This window comes from Phyllopteryx taeniolatus, chromosome 11 (assembly GCF_024500385.1).
Source record: "Phyllopteryx taeniolatus isolate TA_2022b chromosome 11, UOR_Ptae_1.2, whole genome shotgun sequence".
NCBI lineage: Eukaryota > Metazoa > Chordata > Actinopteri > Syngnathiformes > Syngnathidae > Phyllopteryx > Phyllopteryx taeniolatus.
Window position 1 is genome coordinate 12,064,233 of NC_084512.1, and position 19,610 is coordinate 12,083,842.

At 41.5% G+C, this 19,610-nt stretch overlaps 1 protein-coding gene across 4 annotated transcripts in view; it reads left to right on the forward strand.

The window, feature by feature from the left end:
* Positions 1-19,610, forward strand: part of macrod2 (mono-ADP ribosylhydrolase 2) — a 487,683-nt gene that overhangs the window by 346,943 nt on the left and 121,130 nt on the right. For all 4 annotated transcript variants that reach the window (XM_061790567.1, XM_061790571.1, XM_061790569.1 and 1 more), the window contains exon 8: positions 16,736-16,809. In XM_061790567.1, coding sequence (XP_061646551.1) covers positions 16,736-16,809 — 74 coding nt within the window. The remainder of the gene's footprint in view (positions 1-16,735; positions 16,810-19,610) is intronic.

Genomic DNA, 19,610 nt, shown 5'->3' on the forward strand with positions numbered 1-19,610 from the left:
TCACCTCAAAGCAACTCAAAGCACAGCTATTAATTCCTAAATCCCTGGCAACAAAAGTGAGCACTTGCGTCACTGGACAGCCACATATGGCGCTTCATGGCAAATAACTCTTACTGTTGCGCTACATGAAGATGGCTTGGGCTATAAGATTGAAAACACCCTTAAACTGAACTGCTGCATGGTGGCCAAGCCCATACAGTGGTTGAACAGGACAGGTTCCACTCAGTACAGGCCTCACCATGGTCAACCAAAGAAGCTGAGTCCACATGCTCAGTGTCATATACACAACATTTCACGATGGAAAATAGATGTATGAGTGCTGCCAGAGGATGGGTGAGGTTTCAGCCTGTCAGTGCTCAGACCGTATGCTAAACACAACATTAAAATGATCTGCATCTTCGTTGTCCCTAAAGGAAGCGTCTTCCAAGGATAATGCACAAGCGAGCCCGCAAGCAGTTTGCTGAAGACGACCAGACACAGGACATGGAATACTGGAACCATGTCCTGTGGTCTGATGAGACCACTTATTTGGTTCAGATGGTGTCATGCATGTGTGAGGAGTACCTATACTGTACAAGTGTGTCTCAGAGTCAAGCATGGTGGTAGCAGTGTCATGGTCGGGGGCTGCATGAGTGCTGCATGTACTGTGACATATTTAGGCGGAACTCCAACATTAAAACGACCCCAAACACACCTCCAAGACGACCACTGCCTTGCCAAAGAAGCTGAGGGTTAGGTGATGGACTAGCCAAAAGTCTCCAGACTGAAACCCTATTGAGGGTCAGTTGGGCCTGCTCAAACAGAATGTAGAGAAGCACAGGTTCTCTACCATCCACCAGCTCTGTAATGTCATCATGGAGGAGTGGAAGAAGTTTTAATTGGCATCCTGGAAAACTCCATGCCCAAGAGGGTTAAGGCATCCATCCATCCATTTTCTGAGCCGCTTCTCCTCACTCGGGTCGCGGGCGTGCTGGAGCCTATCCCAGCTATCATCGGGCAGGAGGCGGGGTACACCCTGAACTGGTTGCCAGCCAATCGCAGGGCACATACAAACAAACAACCATTCGCACTCACATTCACACCTATGGGCAATTTAGAGTCTTCAATTCATGCATGTTTTTGGGATGTGGGAGGAAACCGGAGTGCCCGGAGAAAACCCACGTAGCCACGGGGAGAACATGCAAACTCCACACAGGCGGGGCTGGGGATTGAACCCCGGTCCTCAGAACTGTGAGGCTGACACTCTAACCAGTCGTCCACCGTGCCACCAGGGTTAAGGCAGTGGCAGAAAATAATGATGGTCACACAAAATATTGACACTTTGGCTGAAATTAGGACATTTTCAAAGAGGTGTACTCACTTTAGCTGCCAGCAGATTAGACATTAGACATCGGCTTTGCTCCTGCCAATAATGTGCTCAGCTTTCTCTTTCTCAGTATTAGCTGTTTGGTCATGGCTTGAATCGACAGTATGAGTACCCAGGTACTTGAAGCTGCTGGTAACCTGTTAATGCTGATGCCTGCAGAAATAACACCACCAGCTTCTTGCCCTACACAGGAGGGCCAGAGCCGTGATTAGAAACGGGGGCATTTGGACTCTGAAGCAGACATGATAACCACTGCTTCATCATGCTGCCTTCAAACTTCATATACAATATACAATACACGCTAATACAAATAAATGAACATGATCACATGCAGGCCTTTTGCTGTTAAACAGCTGTTTTAGTGCAACAGAGAAATGTATATAGCAGGGTGGAGGTTGATCATTGTTGTTACTGTATGCTGCTGGTGAGGGCACAGCTTATTCCAGTTCATTGTTTAGTATTGCACTGCTAGTGAGGGCCCGTCATAGCACTCTGCCAGACGCCCCTTACTTCAAAGTACAAGGCATTGCTGAGCCAAGCGTGCTGCTGAGGGGAGGTATTAAAGCCTGTTCAATAAATAAACAGCTTACCACTTCCTATGACTGCATCTCCACAGAACAATGCAGCTGATTAGGGATGAAGATCCACACAGCAGAGGGCAAATAGAGGATGGATTTTCAAAAAAGAACTGCAGTGTAGGGTCTCAAGTGTAGTATGCTATTGTTAATGCATTTTCCCTGTACTCCCTGAAATACCATACTCTGAAAAGGGTTCTCGTCTTTTTTGGCAAGCTTTTGGCAGTTTTTGTCCACTTGAGATCAGTGGTCCCCAACCAGTGGCCTATGGAACATTTGGTACCGGAATGTGCACAGTGGTTGACCCCAAACATATTGTATTGATTATCAGAGTGTGAAATAAGTTTTATTTTGAAAATCAGGTGCATCCGCCTGTGCCACTGTCAAAGCCCTTGCTTTGGTCATGTCCTACAGCAGGGGTGTCAAACTCAAATTCACGGTGGGCCAAAATAAAAAATTGGGACAACGTCGCGGGCCAATCTCAATATTTAATGAAAAATCACTGCGATGTGCATGTTTCCCTTTTCTGCAGAAATGTAGCGTTAAAGTTTATCATTGACAACAAACTTAAATTTTGCTTAAACACTGAATCTGGAATAAACAAACTTTAAATATTCTAAACACGAGAAATCTAATTTGCGATAAAAGACATCAGTGGTATGTGTTTGTTGTTTTGTATTTAAATAGATAACATGAATTCTTATGTCTCTCTATCTTCTATTTATCTGTCTCCAACTACCTTTCTTTTTTATGTAAATCTTTTTTCAAAGGCCAACAACAAAACAGCCCAAAAAAATAAGAATGTCCTTCAATAAAAATCCAAACCTCAAACTATTAACAGTCCCTGGCCAGGAGTTGATAAAGGGCATTAACAAAAACATTAATTCAATTATGTTATATTCTTTGTTACAGCCATGTTGATCCGCACACGACAAACAGGTCTATCTTTTACTTTAGTGAACAGATAATCTTCCTCCCACCTGTCTTGGAAGTTAACTGTTTTCTATCTTTTGTTTGGCCATTTTTGGGAAGGGGAAGTGTAAATTTGCTCGAGGAGACTGCAACAGAAAGGGAAGGGGCGCTCGCCGGTCTAGACTGATGGGGCAACACACTAGCAAAGCATTCTGGGATTTGTAATATTAGTGGCGCATGTGCTATATACTGGCGGGCCAGCTCTAATACACATTTGATACGGTCTTGCGGGCCAAATATAATCACATCGTGGGCCAAATTTGGCCCCCTGGCCTGAGTTTGACATATATGTCCTACAGGAAAAGAAGCAAGCTCACAAGCTAGCAAAAATGAGTAAAACGTATTTGGAGAAATTCTTGGGAAAGGTGAAAAGGCCAAGTGATGAGACAGAAGAAGAGCCTACAGCTTCCAAGAAGGAGACGATATCAGCAGTGTTTCTTAAAATGCAGATTTAGCCCAGTGTGTAATATGTGGCAGAGGCTTGCAAATACGGCAATGAAGCCTTTAAAAACTGCCAAAAAATTCACTGAACACCTTCCTTCCATTTCCAAAATCCTGTCTTTGTGAAGTGTGATTTTCTCCCATAAATTACATCAACATTCAGCGTAATGGTAATTTGTATGTTTAATCTTTTTGTTTTGTTTTGTTTTTTGTCTATACCTGTCCATCAAAATATTGGATTTGGCACTGCTGCTTTATACCATCAAGATCAATTTATATTCAACAATTACAGACAAAATGTGAGTGAAAGTAACATCTTCCCAATGTTTTTTAGAGTTTAAAGCACGAGGCTGGAAAATATCTTCATTTGGGTTTGGTTGTACGTATGTGTGTTACCAGCACAGCTAAAAACTATTTTACGATCAACTACAGGACAGAAGTGGCTAGCTTTGGCCATCTACGCTCTCCTAAGTGCCATTCTTGTGTAAATAAAAAATTTTGAGTGGGACATGTACAATTAAAAATAATGTGTATATATATATAGATATATATATATATCTATATATATATATATATATATATATATCTATATATATATATAATAAAAAATGTAATGCAGAGAGAGAGAGAGAGAGTTATTTTCTGATGAGAATCTAAATCAGGGATGCAGTGTTTTTTGCTGTTATTTATTGTTGGGAAACCTCCAAACAAGATAACAAACAGAAACACTATCATTAACCCCATCTGTGGAACATGGATATTTGACCTTCTTTCTCTTTTGCGCGAACCCTTTTTTGTATACCTCTCTCTCAGTTGAATTGAAATAATAATTGTGTCCTTAAATTGCTTATGCATAAATGTTTCCACACTTCAGCTACTGTCAGAAAACACACTACTCCCCTACTCTTGACACTGTGACTGAAAACAATGTATCCAAGTTCTTCTTTGTTAGGAAACAGAGATTTGTCAGGAAAGCGAATACTAATTGATATTGTCTCTCACTCCTCCATATTCCAGAGGACTCAGTCACCATTGACAGATGATGGCAGAGCAGGAAGCTTGGGTGTAGCAGGGGGGCACAGGGGGTACCTTCTACACATAGGAAGAGAAATGAGGGCTCACACTGGGCTGACAGTCTAATCCCTCAATCAGGCCCATTAAACGCAACAGCATTTCAGCATGGACAGTGTGTTGGAAGTACCATCCGTAAACAAACTGGTACCCACTGTGGGCCACAGGGTCACCTAGCATGATAGAGGTTATTAAGTGCTACTCCTGTTTGTACATCAATCACAGCCATGTGACTTAAGTTTAAATGGATTATTCCTTCCAAGGTGGAGGCACTTATTAATGTCTCACAAGATATGTGCCAAAAGTCAGCTACCTCTACTTAGAGAGGTTATTGTGTCTTTATTTATACTGTTGGACTGTTTTTTAGACACATGCTTCAACAGTAGTAAATCTAGATCACAGCTTTGCTGCTGCAGGAAAAAAAAAAGATTAGCAAAGAGCCAGGGTCCCACCAATAGTAATAGCAAAAGCAAAGACAAACAATATGTCTGCTATTCAGATGTCATGCTACATTTGCATTTACTGTATAACCCAATCGAAGCAGTAAACTGACCTCAGTGCAGCAATGCTATTGCTCCTCATTGGATGTATATCTCCGTATTTACTGTTCACCCTCCACCTCGTGTCTCAGTGATAAATCTGAAGACTGTTGACAGAGATGTACCACTGACTAGTGCCGCTGTGAGATATACTTGTGTAATCCACCCGAACTCGATGGGATTGCCCATGGTGCAGTTCTCCACATCTGTCCAGATCAAAGGTGTTAAGCGCTAAGGATTCTTTCCTCCAACCCAGCATCACACCAGCAGTCTTCATTCCTTTAGGATTAAGGAAGCTTGGAGACATTTATGACACCTTATCTTTCAACAGTGTTATCTTGCCTTTTGTCGCCAGTGATGGCCAGGCAGGTTCACTCACTCCCTCTGGCAAAACTGAGAGTTTACAACAGTGAGCTTACTCTGGGGGGGGGGGGGGGGGGGGGGCACAGATGCATCTAAAGCCAGTCTCCAGCAAGTGGTTATGATCAGGTTATTTTGCTTTGTTTTAGATTGGGAATTTCTCATCATGTCTGGATTTCCACCACAGGGTGTGTAGGAAGGAGGACGGTAGATGTGACAACTACATACAAAGGTGTGATATCATATTGCCAATAATGTCAACAAAGAAAATAAACAGAGCACATATGCAGGCTGACATTTGTAAAGAAGCAACACAAAATATCTTAAGTTATTACTGAGCCTCCTTTTACATTCAATCATAGCAATGCATGCTTCAAAGTGATAACTTTCTTGTAACCCATCAGTGGACAGCAGAGTCATAAACTGTGACTGTCACCCAAAGAAAAGAGTTCATACCTTTTTGAAATGAAAATGCCCCCAAAAACATATGTACTGTCCTTTATCGAAATAGGAGTTACACGCTTTTGCTCATGTACAGAAAATACCTTTCCCACCTCAGATCAAATGATGAAGGGCGTTCTCAAGCATCAAAAGGGAAAGCATCATCTACTTTTCGTTTTGGGTTGTCCCGTTAGGGGTCGCCACAGCATGTCATCTTTTTCCAAGTAAGCATCTCCTGCATCCTCCTCTCTAACACCAACTGCCCTCATGTCTTCCCTCACTACATCCATCAACCTTCTCTTTGGTCTTCTTCTAGCTCTCTTTCCAGGCAGCTCCATCCTCATCATCTTTCTTCCAATATATTCACTATCTCTCCTCTGGATGTGTCCAAACCATCGAAGTCTGCTCTCTCTGACTTTGTCTCCAACACATCTAACCTTGGCCGTCCTTCAGATGAGCTAATTTCTTATCCTATCCAACCTGGTCATTCCTAGAGAGAACCTAGACATCTTCATTTCTGCCACTTCCAGCTCTGCTTCCTGTCGTCTCTTTAGCACCACTGTCTCTAATCCGTACATCATGGCTAGCCTCACCACTGTATTTACCTTTCAACCTTGCAGACTCTTCTCTCACATAACATACCTGACACCTTCCTCCACCCGTTCCAACCTACTTGGACCTGTTTCTTCACTTCCTTACCACACTCACCATTGCTCTGGACGGTTGACCCCAAGTATTTAGTCCACCACCCTCGCTATCTCTTCTCCCTGTAGCCTCACTCTTCCCCCTCCGCCCCTCTCATTTATGCACATATTCTGTCTTCAGCTAATCTTTGTTCTTCTCCTTTCAAGTGCATGGCTCCATCTTTCTAACTGTTACTCCATCTGCTCCCTGCTTTCACTGCAGATCACAGTCATCTGCAAACGTCATGGTCCACGGGGATTCCAGTCTAACCTCATCTGTCAGCCTATCCATCACCACTGCAAACAGGAAGGGGCTCTGGGATGATCCCTGATGCAGTCCCACCTCCACATTAATTTCCTCTGTCACATCTACAGCACACCTCACCACTGTTTTTCTGCCGTCATACATGTCCTGTACTATTCTAACATACTTCTCTCCCACTCCAAACTTCCGCATGCAGTACCACAGTTCGTCTCTGGGTACTCTGTCATAGGCTTTCTCAAGATTGACAAAGACACAATCACCACTGCAAACAGGAAGGGGCTCTGGGATGATCCCTGATGCAGTCCCACCTCCACATTAAATTCCTCTGTCACATCTACAGCACACCTCACCACTGTTTTTCTGCCGTCATACATGTCCTGTACTATTCTAACAGACTTCTCTCCCACTCCAAACTTCCGCATGCAGTACCACAGTTCGTCTCTGGGTACTCTGTCATAGGCTTTCTCAAGATTGACAAAGACACAATGTAGCTCCCTCTGCCTTATCTGTACTTCTCCATCAACACCTTCAAGGCAAATAATGCATCTGTGGTACGCCTTCTAGGCATGAAACCATACTGTTGCTCGCAAATACTCACATCTGCCCTGAGTCTAGCCTCCATTACTCTTTCCCATAACTTCATTGTGTGGCTCATGAACTTTATTCCTCTGTAGTTCCCACAGCTCTTGTTGAACCCTTGTTCTTAAAAATGGGCACAAGCACACTTTTCCTCCATTCCTCAGGCATTTTCTCATCTGCTAGAATTCTGTTGCACAAGCTGGTCAAAAACTCCACAGCCACCTCTCCTAGATGCTTCCATACCTCCACAGGTATGTCATAATGACCAAATGCCTTTCCATTTTTCATCCTCTTAGGTGCCTTTCTAAATCCCCCATTACTAATCATTGCCACTTCCTGGTCCACCACACTTGCCTGTTCTACTCTTCTTTCTCTCAAGTATTATTTCCATCTATCCAGCACACTACTGGCACTAGTCACCACATTTCCATTTCTATCCTTAATCACCCTAACCTGCTGCACATCCTTCCCATCTCGATCCCTCTGTCTGGCCAACCTGTATAGATCCTTTTCTCCTTCATTAGTGTCCAACCACGCATTCATGTCATCATACGCCTCTTCTTTGGCATTTACCACCTCTACCTTCACCCTACGTCGCATCTCCGTGTATTCCTTTCTCCTCTCCTTGGTCCTCTCAGTGTCACACTTCTTCTTAGCTAACCTCTTTCCTTGTATGAGTTCCTGTATTTTGAGAGGATACACCAAGTACTCTCCTACCTGTGTTTCTGATCACCTTGGCTGTACTGGTCTAGTCCCCAAAATTGACTTTTTAATTGCTTGTATACAAGTTCGGTCTCTGGACTGGCTGTTTCCACCCATCAAGTGTGAAAAAAACCAAGTAATTCCTGTTTCATCTGCCTAATCCCGAATGTGTGTCTGTGAGTGAGCTGTTCTGGATTGTTATCTCATTGTTACGAACACTCCAGGTTGTACACCACCTCTTGCTCCAAGTCAGCTAGGACAGGCTCCAACTCACCTGTGACTCTTAAGGCTATGTTCACACTTGAGGTCAATTCAGATTTGTTTGTTTTTTTGCCCAATGTGACATTGGATCAGATTTTTTTTTATTTCAATGTGAACAGTACAATTCAGATTTTTTAATATCCGACCCTGGCCTCTTTCATAGCGTATGTGGATATCAATCAGATATGTATCCAATGTGAGTGCAGTATGGACACGCAGGTCGCGCTCATCCAACCTAAAACAGACGTGACAAAAGCAATGGCGGACAAAGGAGCAGTGGGGAAAAGAAGATGCTTTAAAACTGATAAACTCCAGTTCCACAAAATATTTGAAATTGCCACAAATGCATCAGGACTGAGACGGTTTGCCTGGGGTTTTGTGTTTTAGGATGTTCCACATACAGTACAGGGATCCACTCTCCAATTGAAAGTGTATGATGTAACCGGTATGATGAGGAACTGTTGTCTGCGTGAAAGAAATTGCAATCCATGCTGTCTTTGTGGGGGACTCGTGAGCTGCGCAGTTCGCACTTTCTTTTTTAGACTTGCAGCCCCCTAGCTCAGTCCGTAGTTGTAATTTTAGCGAAAATCATACTCTCCAGTGGCCCAGCAGCATACAGTATGTGGTGGGGACAACAGTCGCTCACGTGCATGAGACAGGGTCATCCCCTCAAAACGGGCTAATTTCAACAAGACAAAAACAATTGTGTGTAAAGTGTAAATGTAATTCTTGATCTTTGGGGCATGTTGATAAAAGCATATCACAAACATGTTCTTAGGACACTTAAGATTGTTATAAAATGTGAAAAATCATCATAATATAGTGTAAGTCTCCTTTTAACTTGTACACTACTTCTTGTCCACCACAATGCTTTTAAAAGGTGTTAATTTTGGCATATAGGACAAAGCAGGGCATCGCCTCAGTGGAATGTTTCCTATAAAGGTCATTGTCTGTACCATAAAACCTGATCTCTTTCGTTCTACTTTCCTTTTGTGTCTGTCATCCTCACATAGCATACTTCCACCTGTCTTTGTCTCTTTCTCCTTCTGTGGGCTGCAAAGTCGGTCATGGTCACAGCCTGCTGTGTGCCAGTGTTAGCACTGAACGAAGCTTGGGGCTATTTGACATCCACACATGGGTGTCTGGAGTTCTGCGGCACTTCTCTGTCCTCCACCCTGGGTCACCTCACCTGTCCTGAGGGCCCTGATGGGATGGCAACGCTTTCCTCTTTCTTCCTTTTCCACTTGACATCACACTGATTTAGGTTGTGAAGCCCTCATCCACGATGATCTTAACGATGTCCCTGCGTTGATGTTAAGTAGGTTTAGTTTCAATATTACTGTCCTATAAAATCTACATTCAGTGTTTTTAAAGTGTGGGACTGTATGCCTCACCTCAGAGAGCATAAATCAATATCAGTTTTAGAATACCACCCATCCACTTCTTTCATCTTAACATTTCCCCTAATAAAATAAGAGGTCTGTCAGAGTACAGCACCAAAAGAATTTGTCTCTGCACACTTATATATTGCATGTGTAATTCCTTTCAAAATCGGCCCTCAATACGTAACTTCATAAAATTCTAAATGGCTTGCTCATCGACTCATTTTTGGAAATAGGCATCTTACAAAAGCTTTACTTGGTTGTTTAAATTGACTCATTTAAGATGATTGTGTTAAACAGTCCTTCCGTTGTTGTTTCTCAACAGTAGATGTTTTTTTAATCATTTGCTGCTGGTGATTTTTCAAATGTCAGATACTGCAACCTTTGGTGATATGTTGCTTTATTGTAGACAGTTCATCAAAATGGATGACATGTTGAGACCTTGACCAACTCCAACTTTAGAGATGGGGAAAGATCCTGATATAACACAGGCACTTCTTTAAGAAGGGAAATTATCTTTTTATTATTATTATTATTATTATTATTTGTAGAATTCAACAAGACCATACCAGTGAGACACGATCTCACTGGGAAATCTTTTTTTTTTTTTTTTTTCCTCCATGCAGTATACCTAAAAAAGCAGGTATCCCCACAAGCCCACCGAAGAATCTCAAAGCTGGTGTACTTGCCGCAGTATATGAATAACAGTAGCTATATAAGAGCAAATTTCATTGCACAGACTTGCATTCAGCTCAATGACTTCCTTCCTCTCACTTTATCAGGTAGTGTAGCAGCACCTTGTCACTTCTTCTCACAAAAGACAAAACACCTGAGCTATACACGTTTGTTGTCAAAGTTAGTTCAATAGATATAGGAAGTGCAACGCTGGCAAGAAGTTTTAAGGCATTTGTTTTCCCCCTTTGTTCCAGTTGGATATGTCATTTTTTTTTCATATTCGTATGGACTTCCTCTTTCCACATCATCAAGACAAGAGTTTGAAATGTAAACTGCCAGTTGGATTGTTTAAATTGTTATAATCACTTGGACATCTAAATTTTAACCTTCAGATAACACCTGTCTTGTTATAAACATCCATCCATCCATCCAATTTCCCTACTGCTTACCCTCATTTGTATTAAAAGTGTATAATGAATACATTAAAATGTGCCACAAAGTGACAATTTTATTGTCTGTGCCAGGGTTGCATCATGGATTTTTGTTTCTGTTTATCAATATTAACGCATGACCTCAATCCCCTAAATCCTAGAACTAAAAATATATTGATTCTGTTTAATATTGTATTACATAAAAGGAGACACTCACTTATCCTTCGAATTAGTTTGATAATGCTTTTAAATGTGGCCAAAAGATGCGAAAGTGTTTAATGAAAAGGTGAGGCTGTGCTAATTTAACACAGTTGACATACTTGCTGTGGTCACGTCTTTCATAATCTGCCTTTTCATTTCACAGGATGTATTATGAGAATATTATGAGAGTAAATTTTGCATCAGTATCTCTTTTTAACAAGATACAAGTCCTAAAAATCTACCCCTCTCGATCACACCCACCGTCTGTTTGCTGTGCTGTGCTTTGTGATGAAGTAAAGGGGCCTTCAGCAGAAATAACATTCTACCACCTGAGTCCTCATCAGCGCCTCAACACGGCACATATCCCATCAGTGCGCCTCACGAAGACAAATCTCCCTGAGCCGGCCATATTCCCAACATAGAACAGAAACGATCCAAGCAGCACAGAGACCCTAGAGGGCCCACCATCACCGCACCTGACGCCAGCATTCCACCTCCTGACAGATGAGCTTTCACCAAAACCTCCACACTCCACAAAGACCGAAAGGAGAATGAGTAAAATAATTCCCTTACAGTGATATTAGATTAGTTTGTCATGCTTGCACAGCATCATAAGGCTGCGCTTAAACTATGTTCCCAGCAACCCAGTTTTTCCAAAACATAGTGCACTGTTTTTGGGGGGTTTGTTTTGTTTGTTTTTCTGTATTCAAGTCCTGCAAACGGTCTACGGTCACGGTCTACCATGGTATCCATGACGAATGGGTGGAGGAAGGGCTCGAATGCTACCATTGGCCCCGCAGTTTACCATCCAGCACGTTCTGACGGGGTCCTTTACGTGTCTCATGTTCTTTCAAGACTTTCAAGGCTACGGGTGAAACATGGATGCCCGGGAGCTTGGAGCGCGTTTGTGCTCCCGGCAGAGTTGAATGAAGGGACCCTGCCTCTCGAGTCAGCGTCCGTGCTGGGGGCACGTATTGCCACTAAATAAATGTTTGATATTAGTTTCCTGTCAGCAACTAATTCACAAGTTTCCCCTTTACTCCACTACATTTCGTAAGTAAAATGTAATGTATTTCTCACACATATGATATATTTCCCCCATGTTTGTTACTCAATATTACAAAATAAAATCCCAAGAAACTGTTCGTTGACATAATGACTGAGCCGCAAAGCACAAAGCGCCTGTACTGACTGTTAAACAGCGACCTGGATGTATGTGGATGGGGCCTGGTTTGTTTTCTAACGTCTATTGTGTTTGCTGCTGTCAATCAAGAGGCCCCTCCCCTGTATAGCTCCTTTTATCTTTTTGTGGGGAGACATAAGAGCAAACAGCTACGGAGTTTATTCCAAAGTGTTCTGGGTGCATTAAAATCCGTTCTTATTTATTGCTGGACATAATTAGTAGCAGTGTACTGTTCTACTTCTGTAGTATTTTCTTTGCTAATATTACGTGATGCATTTACGTGGGGCTGTTTGCTATTTTTAGGTGCACCACTCAGTGGTGGTTCTAGACCAATTTTACTGAGGGGGCCTGACTGGAGCCAGGGGGTTTGTCAGAGGGACACATTCAACCCGCTACTAGCTAAGCTTGTTTAACCTGAGCACAACAAAAAAGAAGCAAACCTGCAATATTAGCCTATTCAAATTATTTATATAGTAGGTTGCTGAAATGTTGTGTATTCCTCTCCATTTTTTTGTCTTTAGTTCATAATGAAGAGACAAAAGGACATTGTCCTTTCCCTGCACCACAAAGATAAATGACAATGAAGCAGACATTGAGACAGAGCCATAGGATGGTGTTGAGAAAGCTGAAGAAAGGCTAGTTGAGAGCGTCAGAGAGAGAGAGCCAGCGGAGTTGGGAGACCTTGGGTTTCAGAGAAGAGGACACAGAGTAGGAAAGAGAGACAGATAAAGATCCTGAGGGTGAGAAGGCTGAGAGTGAGATACAGAGTGTGAGAGACAGTCAAGAGAACATACAGGTATGTGAATCCATTAAATGAACATTCCATTAATGACTATTTCACAGGGATGATACATAAAACACTGCCTTTCAAAATTGGGAAAATGTGATAATTTAAGACATCTACTTCCAGCTAATTTGCTGGTATAGTGACTAGTCAGACAGTACATTCATGTACTGAATACAATAAAAATACAATTCATAAATAGCATGAATAAATAAATAGTCAAGCAATTTAGACAATAGTGTATGCGTATACTGTACAGTATGTCTCTTCATTTGAACAGTAGACAAAAAGCAATGGAGGGGAATACATTACATTTCAGAAGCCCAGTATATAAATATTATTATTGTAATAGGCTACCGTTTCTTGGCTTCGTGTTGTGGTAAGGTCAGTGAATGGTTAGTCACCAACATCTTCTGACTCAAAGTCTTACCTTGTAGCAATACAATATTGTGTGTGGCAATTGTTTCTTGCTAGTTCTGACTGCCTCTCATTCTTGCTTTTTTCTTCTTGCTCCTGGCAAATTACAGAAACATTTATTCTTAACCACGGTGTTCAGTGTTGCAACGCACTAAAGGATCCTGTGGTGTAACTTTGTTATTTTACACACTTTGGTTTTGAAGGCCAGTTGTAGGATGTAGTACGACAATATTGCCCAAATATTGCCAAGCATACCGACTCGTTAGTAACGATGTGCATCCTTAAATATGCCTTACCGGCTAAATAAATATAGAATTAAAATAAATACAACCTAAAATTAAACTCTAACCACTATCTATTTTAAAAATAATTTGTTTTACTTCCAACACTTATGTACATTAATAATTAAATGTTAGAAAATTAATGTTGATGCTTTAAGACTTTGAATCAAGTAAGATTCTAAAAGGTGGCGTTAACTTCTGCCATACTTGTACTTTTACTCCAGTATCGCTTTCAGGTAATTTATATAATGTCATGGTTAACTGGAGCCTGAGAAACTGGTATGCACAGAATACCCAGGCAGGCACGGACGGGAAGAACATGCAAACTCCCCACAGAGATGTTCCAGTGGCGATTCAAACCTAGATCTCCTGACAATAAGGCAGACCTGCTAATCCATCATGCTACCTGTTTGATTATAGATTACACCAAATTATCAGTAATCCCTCTAAATTGTCAAATCATAATTACCCAACTATAGCTGTCATTGAAATTTTCCGGAAGTTATCATCCCCTTTGCAGCCTGACTAATGTGTCAAATTGTATGTGAAATGCGTGAGCTGTTTTACTCAAAGCCCCCTTTACTTCATGTATTATATTATGACTGATGTGTGCAGCATAATTATCAAATAAATAAAGAGCCTTGAAGAAACTACTCACTGAATTGGTTCAGTCTACCCAATAATGTTTTCCCATTGACGATGACCAGATGTTCTATTATGTTTGAGCTACATTCAGGATGTCTCAGCCTAATTCACTTTATTTTTCTTAAGGCATTACACAGTGAGCACAAATGTGGACCATATAACTCATTCAATTTCCTTTTCTGGACTTATTTTTATGACGCTCTTTTCCTAGACAGCTGGTTCTTTTTTAGCTTAGTTTTTTGTCTTCTTCACATCTGTTTGCCAATACTACGTGACAGTGTGGGTTGCCATGTTGGTATAGAATTTTAATTTTGTGCACAATATATAAAATGGTGATCATGCTACAAAGTTAAGTACATATAGAGGAGTTGTGTGACCTACAAACTGACTTGGTGTGCCGGTTTATGTTACCAAGTTACTAAGGACTGAACCCTCAGTGAACGATCTGCAAACACGCAGCCTAATGCAGCCTCAGAGCTGAAATGGTGTCACTGCTGGCCTGAATGCTACTCACATCCTGCTTGCAGAGGAGCTCAGCAACAGGTCTTCACCGCCCTCGGTGTAACTTAACTTTTCCTGCGAGGCACAGAGGGAAATAAAGGGAGGAAAAACCAAAAAGAAGACAAACACCAATAGTCAGACAGCGGAGAGTTCTGTGAATTGTAGTTTCATTTTTACTGTCAAGTCTATAAACTTTACAGAACAGTTATTTATTGACTTTGACCTCTAGTTCTCTTGCGTGTGAGATGACATCATTCAGGCAATGTTAGGATTGATTGCTTTCGCTTATCCATTTTTCTTCACATGCACCTTAAAATGTCTTTGCAACACTTGCAAACCCATTTCATAGGTCATACAATGTTATATCAATGGCCATGACCCAGGAAGAAAAAAACTGATCTGAGAAAGTGACCTGTGCAATAACCAACCAGCTACGAATGTGGCATGGCCCTTGTACCAGTCGATATGGGTTGAAATTGAGGTCTTGACTCCTGTCATTACAGCAAAGAGAGTGTCCCTTGCAATCTCTGGTCCCTTATTCTAGGATTATTATATGGAAGAGTGCCCATGTTGGTTTGTTTCCTTCCAAATTATTTTTAGTCTTTTAAGTTTGTACAATTCTAAACAGTATAGGCCTGATTTATTACAGGTTTGCGCGTGCAAAAACGGGAGCAAAGTTGACTGCTCATCCAAACAAGATGTGGAAGCTGATATACTGTAGTAACGGGGCAGCCAGGATTGTGTCTGCCAAATGCACAAAATGTCTGCATTTATTTTGCACATTCTAGATGAAGTATAAGCACATAGATGAATTTCGCACACCCAATGTGATTTATCAGAACTGAGACAAACTGATTTTGTGTCTTTAAATACTGCGTCTGAAAGGTAGGTGCAAACTAGCATGCAAAGTGGTGCCAAAAAAGCGCTAACAAAATGAGAAGCCGCGGGGGTAACTCTACCACTCGTAAACCTTTTTGAAATGTCAGAAACAAAAATGATGGTGACATATTGTTACTTCTGAATGATCTGATACAGTATGTCACATAAAGGTGCCATGCCATTATCACCTATGACAAAACACTGCATCAACTCTGTTTACATAATTTCAGCGCATTGTGAGTATTGATGCTGTTATCTCCCAAATTTTAAAGGCAGTATAACCCAGGATGGGCAAATGCATACAATTCCCACGCAATCGGAGTGGGTTAAATCAAACAAAGCATGGCTTTTATGCAGTTGCTTGCTTCCTCAAAATTTGGGGAGCCATAGATTTCTTTTGTCTTCCACTTTCAATTCCATCACTTCAAACTTCATTTTGTGCTTGCAGCGCTCTCACTATTTTCCACAGTGAAAACCATCACCGCCACATAAAGAGCAAAAACCTCTTAAAAATGACAGTCTCCACTGCTTTTACAGCTGTTTACCAACAGCGTGCAGTCTGTTAGAGTAAGTGAACATTCAATTTCGCACCTTCTATTTGGGATCTTAGTAAAGGATTTTCACCTTAGTAGGTCTTGCGCAGTGCGCCAACCAACAGCGTGCACAAACTGTTAGACTGAACACACAATATAGCACCCACTATTTGGGATCATAGTAAATCATCCCTAAAGTATGTGTTGTGGAATTCCTAGTAATGGTGAAATACTTTCTTGACAAAAATAGTCTTTGTTTTGTCGTCTCACAAGGCTCATCTGTGAGTGCATAGCAAACTTGCAGCTTTGACTGACCGGCAACAATTTATATAGTCCCAAATAAAGTCACAATCACATGCTCTTGTTGTCGATACTGTACAGTATGTGGCCTTGAGGCTGGAACACAGAACAGTGACTAACAGTGGAACATCACAAGAGGAAAATCAGTACAATAAAATAGAATGATAAAATGAGGGAAAAAACACTGTATATCTAGTGAATCCAGTTTAACCTACAGTACATGTCTTGTACACACTGTTATTGACATTGTTTGTCTTTCCTTTCATAGGGTTTCCCAATGAGCCTGCAGGTGACATTGCTCTGAACACAGTTAAAAGTTGGATCGAAGAGAATCCTAATACAGTAAGACATGCTTGTGTATCCCCCAGTGTCTGTTTTCTTTGACTCGTTATAAATGAGCATGATTGGACCAGCGCAATGACACAAAACACTCATTTCCACGTGTCCTTGTACTTGATGACATCTCATCTATCTGCCTTGCTTGATCAACCATCAAGTTTGAGGTCTGCATTCCTTATCAAATTAAAAGCCAGTCTGAGACTAATCAGACCTTAAATGGTCTGTTGACTTTTTAATTGCTGCTGAGGAGTACGAGCAAACTCAAGCACATAAAAACATCAGATGAAATAATCTATGATGGGTTTTTGTCCCATGAATTACTGAGGTCTCAGTCGGGACATGACAAATTCATTTTACTTAAAGAAATTGTACACAGTGATTTATTTGGTGGTACACATTATCTCAAGTGAAAAGCTTATGAAATTGAATGAATCAAGCAATTAGATGCTCCTTTTAAGTTCTACAAAATATCAGTCATTTGGAATAACAACTCTACCAGTGACTTGATAAAATTCATTGTGTACAGTACAGTACAGTACTCAATACAGTACACAATATATATAATAAATAAATAAATAAACAATATAATAAAATACAGTAATCGGCATGGCGGAAGAGTGGTGACATGGTCCACCTCACAGACCTGAGGTTGGAGGTTCAAATCCTTCCTGTGTAATTTGCATGTTCACTGCAGGATTGTGTTGGTTTCCTCAGAGTACTCCAGCTTCTTCTCACATTCTTAAAACATGCATGTTAGTTTTATTGACTCTTATTAAGGCTCTAAATTGTCTGTAGGTGTGAATATGAGCATGAATTTTTTTTTGACTATCTGTGCCATACAATTGGCTGGTGACCAGTGCAGGGGTGCATTGTGGCTCTCACCTAAAGACAGCAGGGATAGGCTACAGCTCAACCACGACCCCAGTGAGGATAGGCATTTTAGAAAATGTATGAATGTTGTAGCGTGTATCGGTCAAAATGAAAATGTAATTAATTTGGGAAAAGATACAAAGGAAGGTAAACGCCTGTATTACTTACGGTTTAGTGTCATTTTAAGTTTAATCATTAAAATCAGATCGTAAGGGGCACCACGTCACTTTTTATTTGTATAAAATTTAGGGAAAGTGACGAGAAACCTTTTTATCAGTCTCTTAATCTGCAAGTTGCTACATTTTATAAAATACGAGTCCTAGATGACAGAGGTTCGTTGTTAAAATCAGAACACACACAAAACACAGCCAAGGGATTGAGAGGGAAACACACAAAGGCGTCTAACTAAAGAAAGAAAATAACACTAATAATGGTGAAAGAACGAAAATAGGCATACGAAAAGGGAAATAGAACATGTGTGTTGGACTAAAGTTGAAAACGTGAGCGTTTAATGCATCCAGTGCAGACGGGAGAGTGAGAGAGGACAAAGTTGAGATTTTTTCTGGAGCTAGTAATTTCTCTGAAATTATTAGTCACTGATATTGTAGAGTCTGGCAAACACTTGCAGTGTCTACTCACGAACGTAGATCAGATGGTCTCTGGGAGTGGTCTCTCTCTGGGCGCGTCTCAGGAAGCACGAAGACAGGTTTGGTTGAAGAAGCAAAAGATGTAGAAAAATAAAACAAAAACAAAAGAGGCAGAAGACAAAAAATGGTTGTTCATCACTCCTCCTTGGGAAAATATGACCGTCTCTCTCCCCGCCTTGGGTCCAGGGTCCGCTAGCACGTTCGGAAAACTCACGTTTGGCGTATCTGGGTAGCTCAGCAGCCACTGCTCCGGAGACTTAGAAGCGGCAGTCCACGGAGGCTAGGGAGCTGGATCTCCATCCCGAAGGCCCGCGGTTACCGAGCCGTGTGCTCAAACAAAGAAACGGTAGGGGGGAGGGGTGGCCGAGGACAGCCCGTGGCTGGCGAGATGCCAGCCAGAAGACGAAGAGAGGAAAAACAAAAGAGCAAAAAGACCAAGAGGGTGAAGAAGGCGGGAGTCAGGAGTTAAATACCCCGGGGGCGGGGGCGTGTGCAAGAGGGACGGAGAAACCTGGAGAAGACCACACCCATCAGCTTGAATCTAGTCTACAATTTTGATAAAAGTGGTGTAAAAATCATATCTTAATATAAAAATACTCCCAACTTTGTACCCTCTACTCACAGGTCAAGCACATAGAATGTCTGTTTATACTTTAGTTTTGGCAAATCAACTGCTTATGGTTCAAATCACATTTCATGCTGCTTGGAGTCAAATCAAGACAAACAATTCTCAAAAGCTCGCAACTGCTCTTGTAAAGTTGACACACTGACACAGACATCAAGGCATACATTTGAAATATTTCTGCAGAGTTTGTGAAATATCAAAACAGACATTTATCCTTGGTTAAACATGAAATGAGAGTTCACGGGTTGCAGTACTCTCAAACGCCAGTGGATGGCGCCTTGCGTGCACATTTGGATATTAAGCAAATAGTTTGTTGCCGTATTTGCATCCCATCATCAATCAGTCCCCTCTCGAGCTGCTGCCAGTTCAAACGAAGAAAAGGACTCTTTGATGGCTGTAAACCAAGAGTTCGAGGAGACCTGCTAATTACTTTAGGGTCCAGTAGGCGTCTTCTTGGGGGAGTCTCACAGCAGGACAGCCTGGAAGAATGCAGCCAATCACATGGGGGGGGGGTTCTGGCAACTGGGTCAGAGTCACTACAATGTATAGTGGAATATACAGTGGAACTTTGATAAAACGGACCCCAATGTAACGGATATCGGATAAAGCGGACCGTCAGGACTGAGCAATGTGTCCAAAAATAGTTTCCATTTGTCACTCAA